The 27,568-nt window shown below is 41.6% G+C and overlaps 1 protein-coding gene across 3 annotated transcripts in view; it reads right to left on the reverse strand.

Annotated features, from left to right (window-relative positions):
* Positions 1-27,568, reverse strand: part of AIMP2 (aaRS-interacting multifunctional protein 2) — an 85,407-nt gene that overhangs the window by 36,141 nt on the left and 21,698 nt on the right. Inside the window, exons 2-6 of one of the 3 annotated variants that reach the window (XM_068392494.1) lie at positions 27,006-27,176; positions 21,628-21,729; positions 14,868-15,095; positions 14,619-14,738; positions 12,246-12,383 (exon numbers count right to left, since the gene is read on the reverse strand). In XM_068392494.1, coding sequence (XP_068248595.1) covers positions 12,246-12,383; positions 14,619-14,738; positions 14,868-15,095; positions 21,628-21,729; positions 27,006-27,176 — 759 coding nt within the window. The remainder of the gene's footprint in view (positions 1-12,245; positions 12,384-14,618; positions 14,739-14,867; positions 15,096-21,627; positions 21,730-27,005; positions 27,177-27,568) is intronic. The other 2 variants (XM_068392492.1, XM_068392493.1) reach the window with 2 other exon arrangements.

Here is a 27,568-nt window from a genome sequence, read left to right on the forward strand (position 1 = left end):
CCAGGTCGTCAACAGTTGATCAATCCACTAGAGCATTCTAAACACAAGTTCCTTAAGTAAGCCAGGTCATCAATAGTCAAATTCAAATAAATCTTCTCCCCAAAGGAGGAATCGCGGCCTGCCAAAATAAAAAAGAAAAACACTTATGAACACTCCTAACTAACTTAACTATCGCACTATAATCAAAGATAAACAATAAACTTTCTATCACTCATGAACGCGCCTAACAAAAATAAATAAAAACAGTACTTATTCAGAACATAAAAACACTAAACAGCCGGCTTTCGAAGAACAAAAAAATGCAGAACCGACTCCTTCTATCGTCCAAGATCTAATGCTTTCGCCCAAGACATTCATCACCGCCTATCCTAGCTAAAAAATGTAAACAAACAACCTCAAATATACCAACAATCTTTCCAACTTCAAACAATCATTCGCTAATTATCCTTGTTCTTCGGCGCGCACCGCGGACACACAAAACACGCACACACAAACGCACATACACACATACTCTCTCGCGCACGCGCGATCTAACAAAACTAAAGCAAATGAAATTCTCTCTCTCTCTCTCTCTCTCTCTCTCTCTCTCTCTCTCTCTCTCTCTCTCTCTCTCTCTGACAAAACTAAAGCAAATAAACACTTTCTTTCTCTTGCGGTTTGACAAAACTTAAGTAAATAAACACTCTCTCTCTCTCTCTCTCTCTCTCTCTCTCTCTCTCTCTCTCTCTCTCTCTCATTAATGACAAAGCTAAAGCAAATAAAATGTCTCGATTTAACAATACTAAAACAACACTCTCTCTCTCTCTCTCTCTCTCTCTCTCTCTCTCTCTCTCTCTCTCTCTCTCTCTCTCTCTCTCTCTCTCTCTCTCTCTCTCTCGATTTGGCAAACAAAAAAAATAAATTAAAATAAAATTAATCCTCCACAGAGAGACTTGAAGCTTTTCAAGGCCAGATGTACTGCCAACAGCTCCTTGCAGTTGATATGCATGCTCATCTGACTCGAGTTCCACAGTCCTGAGCATTCCCGACCGTCTAGTGTCGCGCCCCAGCCCACGTCCGATGCGTCCAAGAAGAGAACGTGGTTGGGAGTCTGAACAGCCAGGGGAAGACCCTCTCTTAGGTTGATATTGTCCTTCCACCAAGTCAGACAAGACTTTAACTTTTCGGAAACCGGGATCGAGACCGCTTCTAGCGTCTTGTCCTTTTTCCAGTGAAAAGCTAGATGGTGTTGAAGAGGACGGAGGTGTAGTCTTCCTAGTGACACAAATTGTTCCACGGATGACAGCGTCCCTACCAGACTCATCCACAGCCTGACTGAGCAGCGTTCCTTCTTCAGCATCTTCTGGATGGATAGCAGGGCTTGATCTATTCTGGGGGCTGATCGTCTTGTTGTTCAGCAACGTCCTCATCAGAGGGTTCCTCATCCGAAAACTGATGAGGAAACGGCAACGGAGTGGGCAACGTCTGGCTCGCTGAGTCCGGTCGCACTGGTGCATGCGTGACGGAGCCGGACGCAACATCATGGAACTGCTGCACAGTCTGTGAACTGTCAACAACCATGGGTGCGCGAGGAAGCACAGCGTCAACCCGAGACTGTCTAGACCGTCTGGGTTGTGCAGTCAACACCCTACCGGGTTGCTGAGGTTGACGCACTGCGTCAAAACAAGTCACCTCTGCTGGTTGTTGAACGTCCTGAACGTCAACAACCACCTCCGAGCGTCGCTTAACGTCAACGTGCGGCTGGCAACCCACACTGGGTCGCATCGGTGGAGGAACCACCTCAACTGGCAGACGCGAGTAGGTTACCTCAGCGTCAACAGGGCGCACAACCGACCGGTTGGAAGGTTGTTGGCCAGAAGGTTCGGTAGCAACCTTCTCCACATTAAAGTCCTCTATCAAGGACGCAAGCTTGGACTGCATGTCTTGCAGCAAAGCCCATTTAGGGTCTACGGGAGCAGGTGTGGCAACAGACGGGGTTAGCGACTGAGGCGGTACCGCTTACCATCCCTGAAAGCCTTGTTATGCATGACATAATTGTACAGCAAAACTTCAAAGGCTCGAAAACAGCTGTGAAGTTGACCTGTAAACAACTTGGAGCGTCTCCTGGCCAGGCGCCAGGGAGAGTCTACGAGAATTGAGAAGTCTATCAGGGCAGAGGCATGAACTCCCAAGCCGAGAACTTCTCTCGTGTCATATCAGACTCTCGCTCTATAAACCAGTTTAAAAGAAGGGAAAGCAAAGGCTGTATCCCCCAAACTCCTCCTGGTGAAAAACCAGTCGCCTAGCCAACGTAAAGCTCTCTAGGAGAGCGAGAGAGCACTAGCTTAAAAACAACGGCTTCGAAGTAGCTAGGCCTAGTGTAAGCTCTGACGTTTAGGCGAACGAGGAGCAGCAGTTACAAAAAGATCCGGACAAAGATCCTTAAAAAAATCATCATGATTTAATTAAAGTCCATAGGAGGCTAAGCAGCTTTAGGCTCCTCTCCATCTGACAGAGTCCTCAAGGGAATATCAGTAGGAGGGGGAACAGCAACTTCTTCATCTACAGGAACCTTGTCCGATAAAAGCTGAGTCTCAAGCAAGGGAGAGACCTCCCGTGGTGGCAATGCTTTACAAGCAGAGTCCACACTCACTGGTGCATTAGTAGCGGACCAGAACGCAACGTCATGTAACTGCTTGACAGTCTGTGAACTGTCAACCACAACAGGTGCGTGAGGACGCACAGCGTCCACTCGAGACTGCTTTGACTGCCTAGACTGAGCAGTCAAAACAACTCCAGAATGCGGAGGTTGACGCACAGCGTCAAAACAAGTCAACTCCGATTGTTAGTGAACGTCTTGAACGTCAACAGGAGCATCAGCCAGTGGCCTAACGTCCAAATGCGGCTGAAAAACCACACGAGACCGCATCAAGTGTGGTTCTAAACAACCTGACTGACGTGACTAAGCTACGCCAACATCAACAGTAAGCACAAAGGAACGTTAGGTAGGCTGAAAGCCAGGATATCGACGAGATAAACGGCTAGACTCAACGGACTAATCGGCAGAATAGTCTTCCATAAGGGAGGCAAGCATATACTGCATGTCTTGCCATACAACCCATTAAGGATCAACGGAAATGGTTGTGGTAAGAGACGAGGGTAACGTCTGTGACCGCAACACTTTGCCAACAAAAAAAGACTCTCGGAGTCTGTGTTACGCTTTTGTTAGGCGGCGAGCAGTTATCCGATGACTGCATAGGGTCAGAGCTGTCCTAATGGTTGTAACCAGGACGCTGGACCTGTCCTGAAAGGACTGACTTTCGCTTAAGGGCTTCGAAACCTTGTGACAGGTTTCTTATGCGAAAAGCCTTTGGATGACGAGGAGAAACAACGTCTCTCTCGTCTTATGGTAGGGGAGATCTTGGTAAGATACACCCGATACCATAGAGGGAAAACGTCTGTTCGTTGATCAAGGCCTCTGGAACCCATAAGTCGTTTGACATTACTTCTCCCCTGGGCTTGGGAGCATGCAAGAGGTCCCGGACTAGGTGAACGACAGGCACGAACAGACGAACCCTCGGACGCAACACTGTAACACTTTGCCATATCACTTTATCACTTCGATTTTCTGTTTTGCACTTATTTCACTGAAATCGAAACTTTTACTGATTTCTACCTGAAACACGCAATTCTACCCTTCATTAAAAGGTAGTAATTGCGAAATCAGTCGTATAATGCAAGCTCATTAATACCAGCAAAAAACAGAAAACATATTTCAAGATAAAAAATAATCAGTGGCTGGGAAAGAGACTAAACACTAGTTCATATAACTACGTTTTCCATCTCTCACCGCACATAGCCTGGGGACGAGAATAAAAAACTAAAAACGTTTTATCCTTCCTCCCCGTACAGCGACTAGGGACAAGAGTAACACGAGAACAACGTTACCCGCTTGAACGGAACGTTTTCTCTCCTCTCTCTCCCTCCGTCTCTATCTCTCTCTCTCTTTCTCTCTTGATTTCGCACCTAAGAGAAGAGCCCAATTATATTTCGTCAAAAAAACATGTTATTTGACTAAAAGAAAAAACTGAAAGGTTTTTCAAATAAAAAGTTCCTTTAAAATAGAATTTAAAACATTTAAGCTAAGAAAGAATGAACAAAACGTCAGAATCGATTTACTCTTACTGCAAAGTGAAACCGTGATACACTCTCTCTCTCTATCGTAACGATAGAGCGCATGTTGAACGTCCTGAACGTCAACAACTGCGTAGCATAAATAAACTAAACGTTAGTTCATCTTTGAAAACAGTACGAAGACTATCAAAGAAATTCTTTCATAAAATATTACATTTAAAAAGTTTTAAATCCTTAGCTCTTTAAAAGCTAATTACGATATAAAGGGCTCAACGTTGATTAACTTCGGTTTCCAAGTTAGGACCGCCTACTCTCAGGAAAGGTCTATATAAACAAAACATTAAAATTATTTTTATATGTTTATAATAAATGGAAAGTTAATCGAAGAGGCCTAATAAAGGCGGAGAGATATAAAATATATAGAGGAAAATCTATAACGTGATAAGATAATTACTAAAAGCCTAAACACACTTCTGTCTAAGGGAAGGGTCGGCCATTTAAAAGTGAAAGAAAGTCCATACTCTCTTTGTCACCATAATTAAATCTATCCAAAACGAGTTCAAGATTTAAGATGAAGATAAAACACCTGCATAGCGAAAGCTCAAAACTAGAATATAGTACTTCACCAAATAGATGTGAAAAACTCCAGTTTAGCAACAGCGAGTAAGTACGTCTTGTCGATAGCTCGACAGAGAGAAAATTGAGTCTTTGTTTACATTGAGTACTGGGTATCTGGACGACAGATGGCGCTGTTGGGCACACCCGCAACCTGTGTAGCGATCGCTGGCGAGTTTTTACTGTAGAGTTGTCTGTCGGGCAACAGAGTTGCAGCTATATAATCACCGGCTAAGTTAAACATTGAAAAATGTTATTTTCCTTAGTAAAATAAATTTTTGAATATACTTACCCGATGATCATGTAGCTGCAACTCTGTTGCTCGACAGAAAAAACCTACGGTCGGGATACGCCAGCGATCGCTATACAGGTGGGGGTGTACAACAACAGCGCCATCTGTCGAGTAGGTACTCAGGTACTTCTTGTCAACAAGAACCAATTTTCTCCTCGGTCCACTGGGTCTCTATGGGGAGGAAGGGAGGGTCCTTAAATTCATGATCATCGGGTAAGTATATTCAAAAATTTATTTTACAAAGGAAAATAACATTTTTCAATATTAATCTTACCCGATGATCATGTAGCTGATTCACACCCAGGGGGGTGGGTGGAGACCAGCATACATGTTAACATAAGAAGCTAAGTATCCCGTATTTCATTTTAGCAGTTATTCAAAATAACAAACATAAAATAAATAAGTACCTGGTAAGGAAGACGACTTGAACAATTACTCTGCCTTTTTAAGTACGTCTTCCTTACTGAGCCTCACGATCCTCATAGGATGCTGAGCGACTCCTAGGAGCTGAAGTATGAAGGGTTGCAACCCATACTAAAGGTCCTCATCAAAACCTCTAATCTAGGCGCTTCTCAAGAAATGATTTTGACCACCCGCCAAATCAAGTAGGATGCGAAAGGCTTCTTAGCCTTCCGGACAACCCAAAAATATTTCAAGAGAAAGATTAAAAAGGTTCTGGAATTAGGGAATTGTAGTGGTGGAGCCCCCACCACTACTGCACTCGTTGCTACGAATGGTCCCAGAGTGTAGCAGTTCTCGTAAAGAGACTGGACATTCTTAAGATAAAAGACGCGAACACTGATTTGCTTTTCCAATAGGTTGCGTCGAATATACTTTGCAGAGATCTATTTTGTTCAAAGGCCACGGAAGTTGTGACAGCTCTAACTTCGTGTGTCCTTACCTTCAGCCAAGCTTGGTCTTCCTCATTCAGAAGGGAATGAGCTTCTCGTATTAACAGTCTGATAAAATAGGGTAAAGAATTCTCTGACATAGGCAAAGATGGATTCTTAACTGACCACCATAAAGCTTCAGACGGGCCTCTTAAAGGTTTTTAAAATAGAACTTAAGAGCTCTTACAGGACATAATACTCTTTCTAGTTCATTTCCAACCATACGATAAGTTTGGAATATCGAACGATATTGGTCAAGGCCGAGAAGGCAGCTCGTGTTTGGCTAGAAAACCAAGTTGTAGAACATGTAGCCATTTCAGATGAGAATCCGATGTTCCTGCTGAAGGCATGAATCTCACTGACTCTTTTAGCTGTGGTTAAGCATATCAGGAAAAGAGTCTTAAAGGTGAGATCTTTCAGGGAGGCTGATTGAAGTGGTTCGAACCTGTCTGACATAAGGAATCTTAGAACCACGTCTAAATTCCAACCAGGTGTAACCAAACGACGCTCCTTCGTGGTCTCAAAAGACTTAAGGAGGTCCTGTAGATCTTTATTGCTGGAAAGATCTAAGCCTCTGTGACGGAAGACTGATGCCAACATGCTATTGTAACCCTAGATAGTGGGAGCTGAAAGAGATCGTTCTTTCCTCAGATATAAGAGGAAGTCAGCTATTTGAGTTACAGAGGTACTGGTCGAGGATACGGATACTGACTTGTACCAGTTTCGGAAGATTTCCCACTTCGATTGGTAGACTCTAAGGGTGGATGTTCTCCTTGCTCTAGCAATCGCTCTGGTTGCCTCCTTCGAAAAACCTCTAGTTCTCGAGAGTCTTTCGATAGTCTGAAGGCAGTCAGACGAAGAGCGTGGAGGCCTTGGAGTACCTTCTTTACGCGTGGCAGACGTAGCAGGTCCACCCTTAGGGGAAGTGTTCTGGGAACGTCTACTAGCCATCGAAGTACCTCGGTGAGTTATTCTCTCGCGGGCCAGAGGGAAGCAACTAGCGTCAACTTTGTCCCTTCTTGAGAGGCGAACTTCTGCAGTACCTTGTTGACAATCTAGAACGGAGGGAATGCATATAGATCCAGATGTGACCAATCTAGAAGAAAGGCATCTATAGAACTACTGCTGGGTCCGGGATAGGTGAGCAAAGTATTGGGAGCCTCTTGGTCATCGAGGTTGCGAAGAGATCTATGGTTGGCTGGCCCCAGGTGGCCCAAAGTCTCTTGCATACATCCTTGTGGAGGGTCCAATATGTTGGAATTATTAGTCCCTTCCTACTGAGACAATCTGCTATGACATTCAAGTTGCCTTGGATGAACCTCGTTACTAGTGAAAAGTCTAGACCTGTTGAACAGGAGAGGAGGTCTCTTGCGAACTCGTACCATATCACAGAGTAGGTCCCTCCTTGCTTGGAGATGTACGTCAAAGCAGGGTGTTGTCCGTGTTAACCTCCACCACTTTGCCTTGAAGGAGAGACCTGAAGCTTTCCCAGGTCAGACGTACTGCCAGTAGCTTCTTGCAGTTGAAATGCATTGTCCTTTGACTCGAGTTCCATAATCCCGAGCATTCCCTACCGCCTAATGTCGCACCCCAGCCTACGTCCGATGCGTCCGAGAAGAGAACGTGGTTGGGAGTCTGAACAGTCAGGGGAAGACCCTTTCAAAGGTTGATAAAGTCCTTTCACCAAGTCAGACCAGACTTTATCTTTCCGGAAACCGGGATCGAGACCGCTTCTAGCGTCTTGTCCTTTTCCAGTGAAAAGCTAGATGATACAGAAGAGGACGGAGGTGTAGTCTTCCAAGTGACACAAATTGAACCACGGATGACAGTGTCCTAACCAGACTCATCCACAGCCTGACAGGGCAGTGTTCCTTCTTCAGCATCTTCTGGATGGATAACAGGGCTGGGGGTTGAACGTCTTGTTTAGCAATGTCCTCATCAGAGGGTTCCTCATCCGAAACTGATGAGGAAACGGCAACGGAGTGGGCAACATCTGACTCGCTGAATCCGGTCGCCCTGGTGGATGCGTGACGGAGCCGGACACAAGATCATGGTACTGCTGCACAGTCTGTGAACTGTCAACCATGGGGACGCGAGGAAGAACAGTGTCAACCCGAAACTGTCTAGAATGTCTGGGTTGTGCAGTCAACCCCCTACCGGGTTGCTGAGGTTGCCGCACTGCGTCGCAATAAGTCACCTCTGCTGGTTGTTGAACGTCTTCCTAGTGACACACTGAACGTCCACAACCACCTCCGAGAGTCGCTTAACGTCAACGTGCGACTGGCAACCCACACTGGGTCGCACCGGTGGAGGAACCACCTCAACTGGCGGACGTGAGTAGGATACCTCAGCGTCAACCGGGCGTACAACCAACCGGTAGGAAGGTTGTTGGCTAGGAGGTTCTTCTCCGTAAAAAATCCTCTATCAAGGACACAAGCTTGGACTGCATGTCTTGCAACAAAGCCCATTAGGGTCTATGGGAGCAGGTGTGGCAACAGACGGGGTTAGCGACCGAAGCGGAACCATTTACCATCCCTGGAAGCCTTGTTATGCTTTAATTAAAGTCCATAGGAGGCTAAGCAGCTTAAGGCTCCTCTCCAAATGACAGAGTCCTTAAAGGAATATCAGAAGGAGGGAGAACAGCACTTTCTCATCTACAGGAACCATGTCCGAGAAAAGCTAAGTTATCTCAGTGAGGGTCTCACTGGTGCCTAAGCAGCAGACCAGAAGGCAACGTTATGCAACTGCTTGACAGTCTGTGAACTGCCAAAAACTGAACTGTCAACCACAACAGGTGCGTGAGGACATACAGCACTGGTGCATTAGTAGCAGACCAGAAGGCAACGTCATGTAACTGCTTGACAGTCTGTGAGCTGGCAACAACCAAAGCTGTGTGGGGAAGCCTCAACTCCTGACTGACTAGTCTGCTGCGGGCGAGTGGCGGTAACCACAGTGTGTTGCGGAGGCTGACACACCGTGTCAAAACACGGCAGCTTGTGGTAGCTCACGCACGGCAACGGAGTGCTCCGTGTGTCTGTGGGAGTAAGCATGCGTCTGGCAGGGTAGACTGCGCATGGGTGGAGGAGCTCTCACAACAAGAGTGTGGGAGCAGGCAGCCATGCTGGGCGCACAACCGTGGCAGGTTGTAGGCAAACGGGTGCATCGTCAACCTTCTCCGCAGTCGGAGTGTGGGAGCAGGCAACAACCAAAGCGGAGTGGTGGTGCGTGGGGGGGACTGCCGTGGGTTGCGGAAACTAACGCATCGCGTCAAAACACGGCAGCTTGACTCCACCTTCCCACTGCTGATGCGGTAGCTCACGCATGTTAACGGAGGGAGCCGCATGTCGGCTAACATTAACATGCGTCTGGCAGGGTCGATTGCGCATCGGAGGTGGAGCTCTCCGCAGCCGGAGTGTGGGAGCAGGCAGCCTCAGCGTGAGCTGGGCGCACAACCGTGGTAGGTTGTAGGCTAACGAGAGCAGTGTAAACCTTCCCCGCACGAAACTCCTGCATAACCGCAGCTAACTGAGTCTGCATAGACTGCAGTAAAGACCACTTAGGGTCTACAAAAAAAAAAAAACGGCAACAAACGGAGCTACTGTCCGTTGTGACTGAGGGTCTAAAACAGCTGGTGCGGCAACAGACGGAGTTACTGCCTGTTGCGGTACCACCTTGCCTCTCTTGGGAGGTGTGCAGTCGTCGGATGACTGCAGCGAGTCCGAACTGACCCAGTGGCTACACCTAGGCCGTTGGACTTGCGCGGAAGGGACCGACTTGCACTTAAAAGCTGCAAGATTTGGTCCATGGTTTCTACGAGAAACCTCTTCCGCAGACGAGGAATAAATGGGCTCTCTCGTCTTTGTGTGGGTGGGGCGATCTCACGTAGGCAACGTGTGTAGATACGCCCGAAACCACGGAGGGAAAAACGTCTGTTCGTCGATCAAGGCCTGTGGAACCCATAAGTCGTACGACATTACTTCTCCCCTGGGCTTGGGAGCTTGTAAGAGGTATCGGACTAGGTGAACAACTGGCACGAACAGACGAACCCTCGGACGCAACACTGTAACACTTTGCGCATATCACTTTATCACTTTTGATTTTCTGTTTGCACTTATTTCACTGAAATCGAAACTTTAACTGATTTCTACCTGAAACACGCAATCCTATCCTTCATTAAAAGGTAGTAATTGCGAAAACAGTTTTACAATGCAACAGAAAAACATAAATAAAGATAAAGAATTCAGTGGCTGGAAAAGAGACTAAACACTAGATCAAATAAACTACGTTTACAATCTCTCACCGCATAAAGCCTGGGAACAAGAATAAAACTCTAGAAACGTTTTACCTTCTTCCCCTACAGCGACTAGGGAGAAGAGTAAAAAACGAATTCAGTGGCTGGAAAAGAGACTAAACACTAGATCAAATAAACTACGTTTACAATCTCTCACCGCCTAAAGCCTGGGAACAAGAATAAAACTCTAGAAACGTTTTACCTTCTTCCTCTACAGCGACTAGGGAGACGAGTAAAAAACGAGAACAACGTTACCCGCTTGAACGAAACGTTTATTCTCCTCTCTCTCCCTCCGTCTCTATCTCTCTCTCTCTTCTCTCTTGACTTAGCACCTGAGAGAAGAGCCCGATTATATATCGTTATTTGCTAAAAGGAACTGAAAGGTTTCCCAAATAAAAAGTTCCTTTATATAGAATTTAAACCATTTCAGCTAAGAAAGAATGAACGAAACGCTAGAATTGGTTTACTCTTACTGCAACGTGAAACCGTGAAACACTCTCTCTCTATCGTAACGATAGAGCGCATGTTGAACGTTCTGAACGTCAAAAACTGCGGAGACTAAAAAACTAAACGTTAGTTCATCTTTGAAAACAGTACGAGACTATCAAAGAAATTCTTTCATAAAACATTAAAATTAAAAAGTATTAAATTCTTAAAAGGTTAAATACGATATGACGGGCTCAATGTTAATTAACTTCGGTTCCAAGTAAGGACCGCCTACTATAGGAAAGGTCGCATATAAACAAACATAAAAATTACTTTTACAAGTTTATAATAAATGGAAAGTTAATCGAAGAGGCCTATCAAGGCGGAGAGATATAAAATAAATAGATCTATAACTTGTTAAGCAAAATTACCAAAAACCTAAACACACTTCCGTCTAAGGGAAGGGTCGGCCAATTAAAGGTGAAAGAGAGTCCATACTCTCTTCGTCACCATAATTAAATCTATCGAAAACGAATTCAAGTTTTGAAATGAAGATAAAACCCCTGCATAGCGAAAGCTCAAAACTGGAATAGTGTACTTCACCAAATCGTTGTGAAAACAAATTCAGTAGGGACAGCGTATTTAGTAGGTCCTGCCATTGGCACGACAGAGGAAAAATTGGTTCTTGTTGACAAGAAGTACCTGAGTACCTACTCGACAGATGGCGCTGTTGTTGTACACCCCCACCTGTATAGCGATCGCTGGCGTATCCCGACCGTAGGTTTTTTCTGTCGAGCAACAGAGTTGCAGCTACATGATCATCGGGTAAGTATATTGAAAAATAGCTTTTCAGAGCTACGAAAAACACGTCCGGACGTTCACGGGTGCTAACAAAGAATGATGGGAGAGGGATAGGAAGTGGTGGTGGTGGGGGAGGGGGGAAGTAGCTGTAGTGAACATCACCTCATAGTAACGGGGGATTTTGAGGAAGGAGAAGTCTAATTGGAAAGGAACCTATGGTGGTGGTATCACTCGCCCCAGTTTTAATACCGACACCCTTTCGGGGTGAGCGAGCTGGATATATTCCTGGCATTCCATGCAACTTTTTTCTCTGGTATATTTAGGAGTATTTATACCTTTGAAATGGTGCTTTAAGGAGCATTTCACGGAGCGACACAGGTTGAGCCCAGAAATAGCTTTGTGAGAACTACTCAAATTTATAGAAAAAAAAATATAGATACAGTACTTATTTAATATTTGAGGTAGGTTATGGGGCTTCCCTCATTAACACCCGTTCCACCCTTTACTGAGAGAACAGTTTCCCTCACACCATGGTAAAATCTCTTAGTCGTTGAGTTTAGTGCCTTATTTTATTTCAATTAATATTAGATCTTTCCCAGAAGTTTTAATCACAATGGTAAGGTGAACAACAAATCTTGGTGAGAGGTTGACAATACTATATGCATTTATTCATAAAGGAGTTTTATATGTGAATTTACAACATGCAAGAAACTTAGCGCATTTGGCTAAATTAATTTACATCAACTTGCTAGGCTTTTGGTGCAGGCAAACAAGGCACAATTTCAAGAATTTATGAGAAATAAAACATTAATTTTACCTTCTTGATAGAAGAATGGAGATGATTGGCACAGTAAACAGGGAAGCCAGCATTTTTTAAAAGCTTCCGCAATAACACTAATGAGTAGGGTGGTCGCTCTGGATTTGCAGCTATCACTAGATCATGTACAGCCCCAGTCTGCAAAGAAAAGAAAAGCATGTCTATTTGTATCTAAGTCTCTAAACATTACTACCCAAACACTAAACACAAGTACCTACAAATTGGCAGTTTGAATCATTTTTGTTCCACAAATATAAACCACTTACAGGTACTGTATACTATTACAATATTACATAATAGTATACTTGTAGTATTCAAAATACTCAAAATCAGAACACTGACTGTACACAAGAGAAAACAAAATGTACATAGGTTAATGAAAAAAAAAATTTAAACTAGAAAAATGTTAGATGTAACTACAATGCCATCTATATACTATGTAATAAATATTACTTTGATTAAAGATGTACCATAAAAATTTAACATTCCATGAACACATATCTCATACAAACTGCTGAAAAGTTATTTAAACAAGCAGAGTTAAAACTATCAATAATCAAGATAATTTATTAAAATGTCCCTCCCCATGCTTGGAAAGTCCAGTACCCAATGATACTGTCAAAAGTTCTGTTTGAAGATCGGTGTAAAAAGACACAGAGGACCTTATAGGAGAGCACAAGAAGAGGATTAAACTGCATAGCATATGGAAATATTTGATAGCTTTACAGATATTTAAAGCAAAACTTAGCTTTTTTTTCCGACTACTCCACCATTCTAGTTTCATTCACATTACAAGAGATTATCAAATTGCTTATATTACAATTATGGTGTGTACCCACTTATTATGTTGAACACACACTTCTTTGACCATTTGTCTCCAGAAGCCAAAGAATCGATTCATGAATACGGGCTTAAAGGAAGCAGGAACTGAGGTATTTTAGAAGACCAAAATGTGAGTGCACATCCAATTCAACACAAAAGTGTTCTTCCAAGCTCTTTTTTCTGTTTTTTTTTTTACATTTCCTAACAGTGTTTTCACTAAATTTTGTCATCCATTTTTTCAAGAAGGCCACTCCAACAGAATTTTTCTTTATTGATAGGGTACCTTGATTCACAATTTTTATTCAGAACCCCCCCTTTGCTACCCGGTGGACTAATATTTCCTACAGATCTTTCTCAGCAGCAGTAATAAATGTTATGTTGCTCAAACTAACGTGCTTTGAAGCCACCACTCCAATTTAAAAAAAAAAAAAAAAAGACAGAAAATTATTGACATTTTAATAGCATTTATTGGCATCTCCAAATCTTGTTTTAACAACTTAAACAGCACACATTTTTAAAGTAGAGAGATAAATGTCTTTACGTTGATTAACTTGAGTGGGAGCATAGATCTCATCCTAGACTTCTCTCATCCAGAGAAAAGTGGTCTCCAAGACCAACTTCTCACAGTCAATCACATGATTGTATTCACTGCCAAAAGTCACTAGTGTTGGTATCAGTATCTGCAAATCATGACTTAATATCTGTAGTAGTGCAATTTTAAAGCTTACATTTTGGATTTATGGTACAGTGCCAGGTGAAATAACTACTACAGTATATAGTCTTCTTTTCCTCTTATATCATAGAAATGTTAACTGTATACTTCCGATTTCTGTTGGAATAAGTATACTTCCTGCTTTAGTCTTCAAGTCCCAAGGAAGTTGTTCTTGGGAAGCTAAAATTATCTTGGCAAGAAGGGCAAAATGGTGGAAAATTCTTATCAACAAAGCATGAAATTAAATGACCAACTCCCCTCACATAGTATCTCCACACCCCTAAAGGTATATCATAAATGCAAGACTAACTCCCCTCACATCAAGTAAATCACAAATATCAATATTGATTATCTACCATTTAAATTTCACAATATACAAACTCAAGTCATAGCAACACCTTGAAAGCCAATTTCGTTTGGATGTCATTTGAGGACAAGATAACTGTCGGAGAGAACTTTTACAGTCAACTCTTAAAAGGAAAACAGAATTAAAGAATAAAAGCATTTGACATAATAGAAAACTTTCCAAAGCATGGGAATGTTACTAGATTATTTGCTAGTTTAAATAACTATCTGCCAGTCTGTTTGAAAGCTAAGAGATAAGCATGAGAAAATATGCGGATGTAGTTTTGATGGATAAATCTTTTTACATGGAGCAACAATAACTACTCTAGAGAAAATGATCTTACAACTAATTGATGTCAGCATATCAACAATATGAAAAATATTGTATGCTGTTACACTAATAAAGTAACATTGTATAAAACTGTCCTTTAAGTCAATTACACAAATATGAATACCACACAACAAACATTTCACTCTCACTCTCTCTTTACTACCTCCCAAGAGAGGTTCTGAATACTTCTCAACAACTTATAAAGTTCATCTTGTAGTGACATCAGTTTCTTCACCACTTCCCTATGATGTATGACAACATCAACTCCAGTGCAGGAGCACTCCTGCAGAAGCCAAATACTTTTATATAGATTTCATTAAGGGAAAAATATGTGAAAGTAATATACCACTGTTTACAAATTTTTGTTCCATGAAATAAGGTTGCTAAATCGTACTCTCTCTTCTGTTACTACCAGGGGCTCATTCTTGACATTTTGAAGGGCTTCAATCAAGTACAGCTCTTCCTTCAAAGCACTGATGATGCTTCTTAAAGCAGCCTGCCTTTCTCTCACTTCAACAGATGTTACAGGTGTTCTATGATCATCCTCAGTTTTGATCATTTGGAGTTCATTCTTCAAGCAGCCTAGCCTATACAGAATGGAACGAGGCAAACTTGCCACGTCCGTGCTAAAGTTGTTGTCCTGTCATGTACCATTTGAGATAAATATATGACTTCTAATATGTTAATAGTACTACAGTACATATACTTCAGGAATTATCATTCAGCAAAACTGCAAAAATAATACAGCACTATTAATCTATTATCACTCAATGGAAAGCTCTTCTCAAATTCATCCTCTGTGACAAAACAAAATGTGGTCTAAAAAGCCATAATGCAGTTAAGCAAAATTATAATGAGAAACATACAACCTATTAACATTCTACAGAAGTATGGTGCCCCACCAGCAAATACTCTTTGCAATCTATTACTTAAAAATTCAATAATGATGCTAAGAAAAAAAACCCACCTCCCAACTGTCCCAAGTTTGAAAACAATGTCCTCATTATTAACACAGTCAAAGGAAGCACTAAAATCAAGGCCAATCATACAAACTTACTGACCACAATAAAGAGATTTCTATACAGCATTGGAGACTAAAAAAGGCATCACATGCTCCAAGGCCTTTTTGAAAGTTAGGGAACAGATGATTACCTTCAGCATACCTATTTGGACATTTGGCAAAAGACATGAAAAAACTTTAGATATTACAGGATGGAAATTAGGAGATAATGAGCAAGGGTAGAGCTACCACAAACACATTTACCTAATGGAGTAACATTCCCAATTCTCAAACAAGTGCTGAAAGATTCTCTTCTTGCTAACTTGCAGGAAATAGCAGACAACTTAGGAGTTAAAAAGTCAGCGTTCTTTATTCCTTTCTTATACCTAACCCTAATTCCCTTGTGTTTAGCATTTCCCTCTATATTTTATCAGTATTAATTTGATTTAAAGCAGATTTTACATAGACAAATTTACTGCACAAATTTTTTTTTTTTATAAAATTCATTCCATGTCATTTACAAAAAAAAAAAAGTTTCACGCTTTAAGAAATAATTTTCATATATTGTAACTTTCTTATTTGTTACCAATGAAATGAACCTTTTTTTTTTTTTAAAGGGTCTTTAAAGACATCTTAACAGTAGAAATTGAAATATGTTCTACTCTATCAAAATTTTAAAATCTATAACACAACTCACAAAAATATAGTCATTTACTTTAACAAGCAAACTGTTGTGAGGGAAAATTTTATTTGTTCGACTGGTGTTTAATTTTCATATGGAACATTATTATAGCACAGAGTTGAACATATTTCACATGATACTTCAAGATTTTATATAAATTCACTTTTTTTTCAACCTGAAATAATATACAGTACAGTACCATACTTCATCTAAATTGAAATTACCGGTACTGAAGCTTACGACAACATAGGAGCAATTAAATTCCTACAACTTTACTTTTATTTCAAACAGGCATAGAATATTGGACCCTTCTGATATCGCTGATCACACATTGCAATTTTAATATGCTTTTTATATTATCAAATATTATAATCATATACAGAGCTGTATTAGAGGTTAGAGCCTCTATTAATAATATTCATTCGTAATATCTTTATAGTATGGGTATTATATCAAATGAGCAATGAACACAGTAGTCATGATATGTGTTGGCGATGAGGTTATTGTTTATTTCTTCATTACTCTTTTAGTAATATTTATCACTGATATTAATCCTTTTACCCCCAGGCTATTTGGAACTTTCCAACCCTTAACCCCCAGGGTTTTTTTTTTTTAAGCACATTTTGCAGTATATTTTTTTTTTAAATTGCTCTAACAGCCTTAATTTTCATCATAGAGAGGTCAGGTTGGTCTCATTCTCTTGGAAAATGCCTGAAGTTTCTCAGAAAATCATCAAAAATATGCAAAAAAAATGTAAATGGCAGTTTTTTGCAAGGATGTACCGGTACGTCCATAGGGGGTAAAGGGATGAGTTTTGTGAAACGTACCAGTACGTCCTTTGGGGGTAAAAGGGTTAATATCAAACAGGGCAGTAACATATTCTACAGTAATATACAGTACAGTGTACAATGTACTGTACAAGCAATTTTTATGCTCGACAGTTTAGTGTGGTAAAGCACATTAAAATCAATAGAATACAGCAGTTATGGTATGTGTTGTGATGAAGTTATTTTGTATGTTCATTTCTTTATTACTCTTTTACTAATAGAGTATTATTATTAATATTAGTATCATACAGGGCAGTAACATATTCTACAGTAATATACAGTGCAGTATACAATCTACTGTACTAGCAATTTTTTATGCTCGGTTAGTTTCGTGTATTACGGTACATTAAAATCACAATATTCTAGCATTCTTCCTAACTAATACAAAATGAATCGTTTAATAGGAGCGTGATATCAGCAAAGCTAAAAATTCTTTTGTCAAGAATTATAACATGGTGTCGGTAGTTACTGGCGGGTAGCGAGCAAAGCCATGGTCCCCTAAAAGCTCACTGAGATGCCATTTTGACCTTCACTTAGATCTGAAGTGGTAGATGAAGTGGTAGATGAAGTGGGAAGTATAACTAAAAATTTTATTTGTTCCGTCAAAGATTTGAAGCTTCGTCCTTTAATTCGAGACTTATCCTTACGAGGAAATTCCAGTAACCAAACTTGCCTTTGCCTGTACTTCCAACTTTCTTGATGTCTGTTTTAGCACTATCTTTATAGTTTCCCAAAACCAGAAAAAGATGGTGTTTCTTGAGATTTTCTTCTTGAGCCTAACTGCACTGATGAAAAGCTTTTGCAGTCGTGGCCTGAAACGCCAAGTCCTTTTGAGTAGCGTCTACAGAACTAACTCATTCAGATTTTCAGTTATTGTACTTCCGTAAGGGAGAAAATATTAAAACATTGGAATCTTGGGTTGTTTACATATGAGTTTTGAAGCTTTGCTACAAATTCCAGAACAAATGAAAGAGACACTTTCCTCCAACCCACATAATGGCTGCAAGACAGAACAAACCATGTTTTAAGGGACAAGTCTCTCAGGGATGCCTGCTTTAGTGGTTTGTAAGGGGACTCTTTTAAGGCCCTGAGAAGTCTTGCTACATTCCAAGAGGGAGGCTTGGATTCCCTTGAAGGACAGGATTGCTCAAAACTTTTCATTAGAACTGGCAATTTCCATGAAGAAGAAAGGTCAACATCAATTTAAAAACTTGACTGAAGCCGGAGTCATAGACATTTACCGCTGAAAATGAAGAGCTTTTCTTTCAGTAATAAGATCAGGAAGTCTGCGATCAGTTGGGAAACATCATCGGGAAACACCACAAAGGTAAGAGTCTCCTCGCCAATTCAGGAGGAAGGGACCATGCTGACCTAATGATTTATCCTGCACTGCATTGTTCAGTGCTCATTTGTGAGCCAATAACACAAACTTGCAAATGTGCTGTGACACAATACCTGTTTGTTGAAGTAGGCTACTACGGTAGCTTTGTTACTCATCAATGCTACAGAGTAATCTATGAAGATCTGTTGAAATGACTGTTGATATGCAGGCTATTCTCCACATGTGACCAGTGGCTGGCAATGACACAATCTTTTAGAAGTTTGCCCATTCTTCTTTTGATCCATCCATGAAAGATAATACCGTAGTTCTGGGGTAGGACACTCCAAAGAAGCCCTTTTGAAGAAGTTCTCATCCCTCAGCCAACAGTCTCGATTGGATCTCATTTCCTGTGTCATAAGAACTTGATAATGAGGGTCGCTGATCTGTGACAAGTGTTCCTTCAAACACCACTGAAGTGACCGTAGATGCAGGCGTGCCACCATTTTTGAGTCTGGCCACTCAAACTTCAGAAGAAAAAGCTTTCCCTGCTGTCGTGTTCACTAATTCCTAGTTACTTCATCCTCTGCTTGGAAAAGAGGCTGAACTTCAGATTTACTATGATCTCCATATCTTGGCAAAAGAAGAGATGTCTGTTCCAATGTTGCAGGAGTTGCCTCTTGGAGGATGACAAGCATAGCAAATCATCCAGATACCTTAGTAGCTGACCAGGGAAGCTCCAAAGCTGTTTTTTTTATTCCGGAGGAGTTTCAAAGAGCTTTTCAATCATTGTTTTCCTACCCTTCTTTGGCACTTTAGTTGACTCCCCCAAGCTGTTAGCCTACTTAATGGGGGGGGGGGGCGCAAGACTGGAAAGTTGAGACCAATTCTGGGTATTCTGCCTTTGCTATGGCAGGGTCCGAGTCAGGCGCCAAAGGGTCTATGATCTCATGAGACTCCTCACCTACCATCGGAGGGGGTGAATTGTTGTGATCTGAAGAAGTGTGGTGAGATCTTGATTTCCTCTTTGGTCCCAGTACCGTATCCGAATGATATAGCACTTCGGGGACTCTAGCAGAGTATCTATTGGTGTACAGTACTCCACTTGCTCCTAACCCAGCATGAGTTTCTTCTTCTGAAGACCTTGCCATTGGGGAAAATACATGTGATGAAGGCTTATCATAAACTGGGCCAAAGCTAGAGATAGCATAAACAGGTGAGCGAGCACATCAGAACTTCCTTCCATAGGTGAAAGCACAAAACAACATGAGTGCACTTGAGAGTGAGAAGGGCACACTTGGACAGGAAAGCCCTCCACAATAGGAAGGTGAGCCTGTGCTCAATCGGAAAAAATTGTGCATATTAACAGCAAGCATGGACATTAATGTCTTTAGAAACTGAAGAGCGATGTGCATGCATTCCTAGGAAAGTGTTATTTCCAAGGTGATCGTCTACGAGCGCAAACAGAGGAAAAACCTGGAACTGGAACATTCTGTTACTGAAGAACATGAGGACATGTATAACGCACAAGTTGGACATTCGTACAGCAAGTTATGTTATTAGAAGAACTTGCACACATAGGCTAGTGCTAGTAATAAAATGATCGAGAGTCAAGAGGAAAGTGTGTATTCCTCCCACTAGATGATCTTGTGCTACCCATCCAATATGCATACTGTATCTTCCTGATCTGAAGAATGTGTGTTACATATAGAAAGAACTGGAACCGAAGGGGACTTACGATCAAAACAGTGCATATTACCTGGAGAGTGCATTTGAGCACTGACAGGACTGTACGATTGTATGCCTAGCTGTGGCCTGATTGGTAACGTCTCTGCCTGGTGTTTGCCAGTAGGTGGTTTGAGTCCCGCTCAGACTCGTTAGTGCCATTAGTGTTTGCAACCTTACCATCCTTGTGAGCTAAGGTTGGGGGGTTTGGGGGAGCCTATAGGTCTATCTGCTGAGTCATCAGCAGCCACTGCCTGGCCCTTCCTGGTCCTAGCTTGGGTGGAGAGGAGGCTTGGGCAATCATCATATAAGGGATTTTGACGAAGGAAAAATCTATTTCTGGGTGAGAGACCTGTGCCGCCCAGTGAAATGCTCCTTTAGCATCATTTCTAAGGTACATTTCTGCTATATATTACCAGAGAAAAAAAGTTGCATTGGATTGCTAGGGATAAACCCAGCTCGCTCACCTATATAAGGTGTCGGTATAGTAACTGGGGCGTGAAAACCACTGTCAGAGGTCTCTTGCCATTTAGATCTCTCCTCTTCATAAATATATGGTCAGTCTCTAGGGCATTGTCCTGATTGCTAGGGCAATGTCACTGTCCCTTGCCTCTGCCATTCATGAGCGACCTTTAAAACAAGAGTGCTCATTAGAGTGAGACCATATACACAAAGTCTGATTTATCATAGAAAATTTTTTTTCTTCTACAATGATACAACTCTTCCTCCGAGTACGTAGTGATAGACCTCTTGACAGGAGGAAGAGGATCTCTTGGAGAGGCAGCAATATCCTCCCGTGCTGCAGGAAATCTCTCCTTTTCATCTTGTGAAGTTGACTGAAGTTGGCTGACAGTCTATCAAATGCATAGATGGAAAGGGACTGGGAGGTGAAGGAGAGGGCAAGTACTTCATTTCCTTCCTTGCAGCAAATTCACTGAAGATGATTGGAGCCCTGAAGGTGAGATTCGTTGATCAACTACACTTCCAGGAGAAAACAGTAACTACCAACACTCATTATAAATTTTAACAGCTTCACTAAAATCATACTCCCATTGAAGGGCGAGGGTTTGTATTTGACTGAACAAATGTTTACGCATATATAAGAGAGAGCTAAGAATATTAATATTGCCAGTATAAGATTTGAATGTATTATAATATATGTATATGTATATATATGTATGTATGTATATATATATATATATATATATATATATATATATATATATATATATATATATATATATATATATATATATATATATGAATACAATACATATATATATGTATATATATATATATATATATATATATATATATATATATATATGTATACTATATCTCTAATGGAAGGGAGAATGTTTTGATGGAAATGAAGTTGAATAAATTAGTATGAAAAGTATTAAAACAAAAAGAAAGACCTTCCTATGGATTCAACATGACTACCAAGTTCTTTGGGGTTAAATTTTGCTTTAAAACAGATAAGAAATCAACTAAAAAGCAACAGATAACAAAATCCTCATAGAAACGACAATCACGTTACAATATACACCCAGAAATTCTTAAATTCAATTAAACATACAAACTCTGTTTCTAATATTAATCCTTATAGGAAAGAAGCACCTGAATCTGAGAGTTGAAGTGCAGAGAACTTATATCATCCAGGTGGTCCTTTAATGCTGTTAAAATGTGCTCCACCACAGCTTCCTTGACACCTACAGGTTGCTGTTCATACATGGGGATTTTCAATGATAAATCAGGACATAAAAAAAACCTTGAAATGAATGAGTGAAGTCCCACTTAAGCATTACAATATATATCATTACTGCTTTTTAGTGTACAGTATATATATGACTGCATAACATGATGATGAAATATAAGGCATTTAAATGATTATAAATAAGAGAGTTTTGAATGTTATCCTAAAAATACAATGCTGAAATAAAAATTTTATTTCATATCCACAAACACCAAACAGCATTACAGTATTACCACTAACTGCTTAGCCTTGAGATCATGTAAGATGAGGTGTTTGATCACTGTCATTAGGTATCCGAGCCAAAATAAAAACCCTAACTCACTATATCATCCCAGACCTTGGCAAGTTAAGCTTCATAATAGCTTATTAATTAGGTAAATTACTTTCATTGTGAAAGATGAGTATCTAGGAAAAACTTTCATGCTTTCCACTTTTACTGAGCATGTGGTTATGTACAAGGAAGAATGTTCTACCAATTAGCTATTTCATATATAACTGATAAAAACTGGTAAATATGATAGGGAAACTCCTCCGGGTCAGTTAATATTATTCAATTACAAAATGTATACAGTACAAGTACAATGAAGGTAATTTTGGACACAACCAAAATTTCAAGGAAATATCTTCCCTAATAAACTATAAGAAGACAATAATCTCAAACTTGCAATCCAGCCAACACTTTAAGATTATTATGAAAATAATGTAAATTAATACAAAATAATTATCCAAAATTTGTGATAGATTCAGAATATCACTAACCTGTCACTGAACAAAATACACAACATATAAATTATGACAAATTTCGTAGTAATTTACATTTTTCCTAATGTACAAACCTTTAGCTATTTAATAGAAATTATCCTTTCGGCAAAGCTGAAACTAGCCATAAGACTTTTTATTGAGCTGGAACGACCCTACTGCTATGAAGTAGTAGGTGGGTATCCGGGGTAACCGGCCACCCCTTTCACACACACATTTGTGTATTCTGGTCACTTTTGATTGCATGCAGGACTTATGGAGGGACAGGTGATGTCGGGACAATTTGAGTAAATAGCTAAAGGTTTGTACACTAGGAAAAATACAAATTACTTCCAAATTTGTCATTTATTCCTTCACTAACAAACCTAATGCTATTTAATAGGGATGACTCACCCAATAGGAGGGTGGAAGTCCTGACCAACTGGGTAGTCTTTGACCGAAGGTTTTCCCGTACGTGCTCTGCATGTAACAGAGAGAAACCCTGACACCTTGGTAAACTACACGTGCAAAGCATGGTTAGCGGCCTGAGCAATTTTGGTGAATGTGTGATGCTAGGAGTGACTAGTCTATGGAACACATTCTCAGAAATTGCTCTTATGAGCAGCTCCTTCCACTCTACGTGAGAAGGCTACCGAAGTTCAGCAGCGTAAGCCCAAGAGAGAGGTGAGAAGACGATCTATGTCATCTATATGAGAGTACTCTCCGAACAATCATTGTCGCCTAGATGGGAGTACTCTCCGAAGAGAGACTATCGGGAAGACCATGCTTCAATGAAGTGAGGGTCTCCGACAGGATGGATCGTACCAGAAGTGTCTTTACCTTGGAAGGCAAAGTATCCAGGGGTAAACCGTTAGATGCTGGAAGTGGTTGCTAGTTCTAACAGCAATCTAGAGGAGAGCTGACTAGTGACAATCCTGAGCAGGCATAGGGATGATCAAGAGCCAGCGAACAGCGAGCTGCAGAATAACAAGCAAGCAAACGTCAAGTTGACGGATGGTGAGCTGTTGCATGGCGAGTTGGCAAATGACGAGTTGTTGAACGTTGATTCGTGAAAGGCACAATCGGTAAGAAGCTGGAGATCGTCTAGCCATTGATTCGGCAATTGACGAGCTGGCAAATCGGAGATCTGGTGACCAGCAAGCAGGCGATCAGTGATCGGCGACCTGGAGATTGGTGAGTTGGCGATCGACGAGCTGACAATCGAAGAACTCCAAAAAGTCAAGTTAGCGAACTGTCACAAGGACTAACTGTGAGCTGGCTATCAGCGAGCTACAGGTAGGAGATCGGAGATCGGCAAGCTAGCGAATGGCAATCTGAGACAATGATCGGCGAGCTGGCAATCGACAATCGGGAAGCTGGAGAACAGTAGTATGGTGCAACGATTGGCGAAAGACGAGCAGGCAATCAGCGAACAATGAGTTAGCAATTAGCGAACGTGTTGAAGTTAAAAGAGCTGACGATCAGCAATTGCCGGTGATCAGTGAGTTGGAGTTCAAAGACCTGACAACTGGCACACTAAAGATGGGCGAGTTGACGATCGATGAGCTGGCGATCGGCAAGCTAGCAATCGGCCAACAGTTAATCGGTGATTGATGAGTTGGCAAATGAGAAATCTGACGACCAACAAGTAGGTGATTGGTGAACGGCAAGCTGGCAATTGGTTAGCTGACAATCAGAGAGCTGCAAAAAGGTAAGCTGGCAAACTGTAAAAAGATCTAGCTGCGAGATGGTTATCAGCAAGCTGTAGGTAGGACACCATAGATCGAGGACCTGGCAAACAGAGATCTGAGATGACGATCAGCGAGCTGGCAAACAGAGATCTGAGATGACGATCAGCGAGCTGGCAATCAACAATCGGGGAGCTGGAGAACAGTAGCATGGTTCGACGATCAGCAATCTCGAGATCGGCGAGCTAGTGATTAGCGATCGGGGAGTTGGCGAACAGCCATCAGCAAAAGTTGAGCAGGCAATCGGCGATCAGCAAACGACAAGTTGGCAATTGGCAAGCAGACAATCAGCAAACTGAAGATCGGCAATTATCAGCGATTGCCGCGTTGATGAGCTGGCAATCTGCAATCGGCAAACGACGAACAATGAGCTGCCAATCGGGAAGAACAGCAGTATGTTTCGACGATCAGCAAACTTGCGATCGGCGAAAGGCGAGCAGGCAATCGGTAATCAACAAGTTGTCGATCAATGAACGACGTGTTGGAGTTAAAAGAGCTAACAATGGGAGACTGACGAGCTGGCGATTGGTGAGCTGAAAATCGGCGATCGGCAAGCAACAAGCTGGCGACAGGTGAGCACTGAGCTGATGATCGGCGAGTTACAGTTCAGAGAGCTGGCGATTGGCAAGTTCGAGTTCAGAGAGGTGACGATTGGCGGGCTGACGATCGACGATCGGCAATCGAGAAGCCGGCGATCAGCAATCAGCGAGCTGGCAATCGGCGAACTAGGAATTGGTGATCATCGAGCTGGCGATTAGCGAGCTGTTGGTAGGAGATCGAAGATCGACAAGCGGGTGAACGGCGATCTGAGACAACGATCGGCAACCTGGCAATCGACAATCGGGGAGCTGTAGAACAACAGTATGGATCGGCAAACGACTGGAGGCAAACCTCTGAGAAGCCATCTCTTGCTTCCCTTAGACGAGTTCTATCTCAAATGGAAGGTCGACATCGCGTATTGCCAGAGAAAGAAGCCGAAGTTCATTCCGTGGGTTCCTCCCATGGGGATAACACAAAGACCGAACGTTAGAGTGAAAGACAGGAATGAACGAATCCAATTCCTGCCAGAGGAATCCCCTGAAGGAGAGACCGAAACAAATGATGGAAGACTCTCCCGTGGACGGAAAGGCTACCAACATCTGCTGCCGTCGTCGGCAACTCTCCCAAGCAGGAATACTGCTGGTGGAGGGACTCTCCCTCGGAAGGGGAAGTTCCAACACCTGGAGGTGAACCTCCAGGTAGCACTCACTCCTCCCCTTTAACGAGCTCTGTCTCAAGTTGAAGGTAGACGAAGTGTTGCCAACAAAATGAAGCCGAAGCTTGTTTCTGGGTTCCCCCTGAAGGGGTTACCTGCAGAACTCTGAGGAGTTCCGAACAGCCACTGGTGCCGATGCCCGAGAATGCAGAAGGCGCAGGCGAAGAAGATGAAGGCTGGCAGGAACATCTGACTTTGCACTCCTTGGCTGTTAGCACTGAGGAAAAAAAAGAGAACTAAAAATTCTTCTCCCCTAGGGAAGGACCTAAACCACGGATGGGAGAGGTTTCTCCTGAGAAGCGCAGTAATGCGAAGCGCCGTCAGCAAAGAGGAGTAAGATCAAAGTCCAACTCTGGGTAGGCCGCAGGTCTTCCCCTAGATCAGTGGTTCCCAAACTGGGGGGCGCGCCCCACTAGGGGATCGTGAGGACGATACAAGGGGGGCGTGAAGTCATCTGCTCGAAATTACTTGTTTAATAGAATAATAAAATCATTAAAAGAACAAATATATCTGTCATTACATACATGCATCCATCTCACTAAATTTGACCAGAAATTGTGCCTTAGTCTCATAAGTATTTCCAAATATTATATGCCATGTTTTCAAATTATCTATTCTTAAAATTGCAACTCAATTTTGCCAATTTGCTAATGTTCAAATTTTTATTCGCTCACTTTGAACCAAATGTTTCGTTTTTAGTTACTGGAATGTACTATTATTTGTTTGAGTGGCTTTCATTATTAAAATGTAATACAAACAGCAATCTGTTTTCCTGTACAATGCTAAGAAATAAATGTAAGAATCATTTCATATAAAAAAAAAGAAAGGAGTGGGGCGTACTGGTCTACTGGAAACAAAAACGGGGCGTCAGGGAAAATAGTTTGGGAACCACTGCCCTAGATGAACTTGCAGGGAGCAAATGATATCAACATTCTAACGGAGGAGAAAAGACAACTCCCCTGATGTTGAGGCCGGGTTGCTGCGTTTAGAGAGACCAAAGAGGTTTCTCCGTCCTCAAGAACATTGCACAGACTGGGGGGGGGGGAAATTCACACACTAATGAAAAAAGTTTATACATATGGAAACATTACAATGATGTTTAATTGGACAGAGATGTACGTCTACTCTCTCCAAGCCAATAGAAAAAGAAGATGACCAGAATACACGTGTGTATATGAGAAAGGGTGCTCGTTGCCCCAGCTACCATCCTACCCACTACCGCTTACTAGTGGATCAATAGTTCCACCTCGCTTAAAAGTCTTATGGTTAGTCTCAGCTTTGCCGGAAGGATAATCCCTATCAAATAGCATTAGGTTTGTTAGTGAAGTAACAAGAAATTATTTCCAAGATTTAAAAAGTATCACTAATTAATAAATTTAACATCTAAGTAAAAGCAATTTCAAGACTAATATACACAGAATTGTACATGATAATGAAATCATCTCTTCAAGATATCAAAAAAAAAGCATTACAAATGGTAACAGTTACAGTCAAAACTTACCTTAACAGGAGATGATTGAGCAGCAGCTCCCACAGCCGATACTAATGGTGTAGTCTGGTCTGTTGAACCTTTATTACTCTGCAACTTGTCCAACTGCTGTTTCAGACACTGGAGTCGAAGAAGAACAGCTTCCTGCCTCTTCTCTAACTCTGCTAATCCCTCCATCTTTCCCTTTAACGGTCATTGAAAGTAGTGAATCAAATTATTCATTATTAAAAAGCTTTAAAAACTAATCTGCATACTTGGTACATTGATGTCTTGATAAAATAAACTGGTGTCAAGACAGTGTAGGCTAAAGAGTTTATGTTAAAAAATAAGTGCTAGGTACATAAGTGCATTATATACAAGGACCTCAATATCCTGAATGTGGAACATTACATGGAAAATGGGGGACAAAAGCACTGTGTAATGGGGAATGGCCAAAGCACTGCTGTTGAGCTCTTTGTGTAGAAATATGAAGTAGTTAAGGTTTAGAAAGTTTTCTGCACAAGGGAGATCAATCTTGATTATGCAGGCTGTGAAAATTACAAAAGCAATACGCTTAAAAAGGTTTCTAGCCTTTT

The sequence above is a fragment of the Palaemon carinicauda genome, chromosome 18, assembly GCF_036898095.1.
Source record: "Palaemon carinicauda isolate YSFRI2023 chromosome 18, ASM3689809v2, whole genome shotgun sequence".
Classification (NCBI taxonomy): domain Eukaryota; kingdom Metazoa; phylum Arthropoda; class Malacostraca; order Decapoda; family Palaemonidae; genus Palaemon; species Palaemon carinicauda.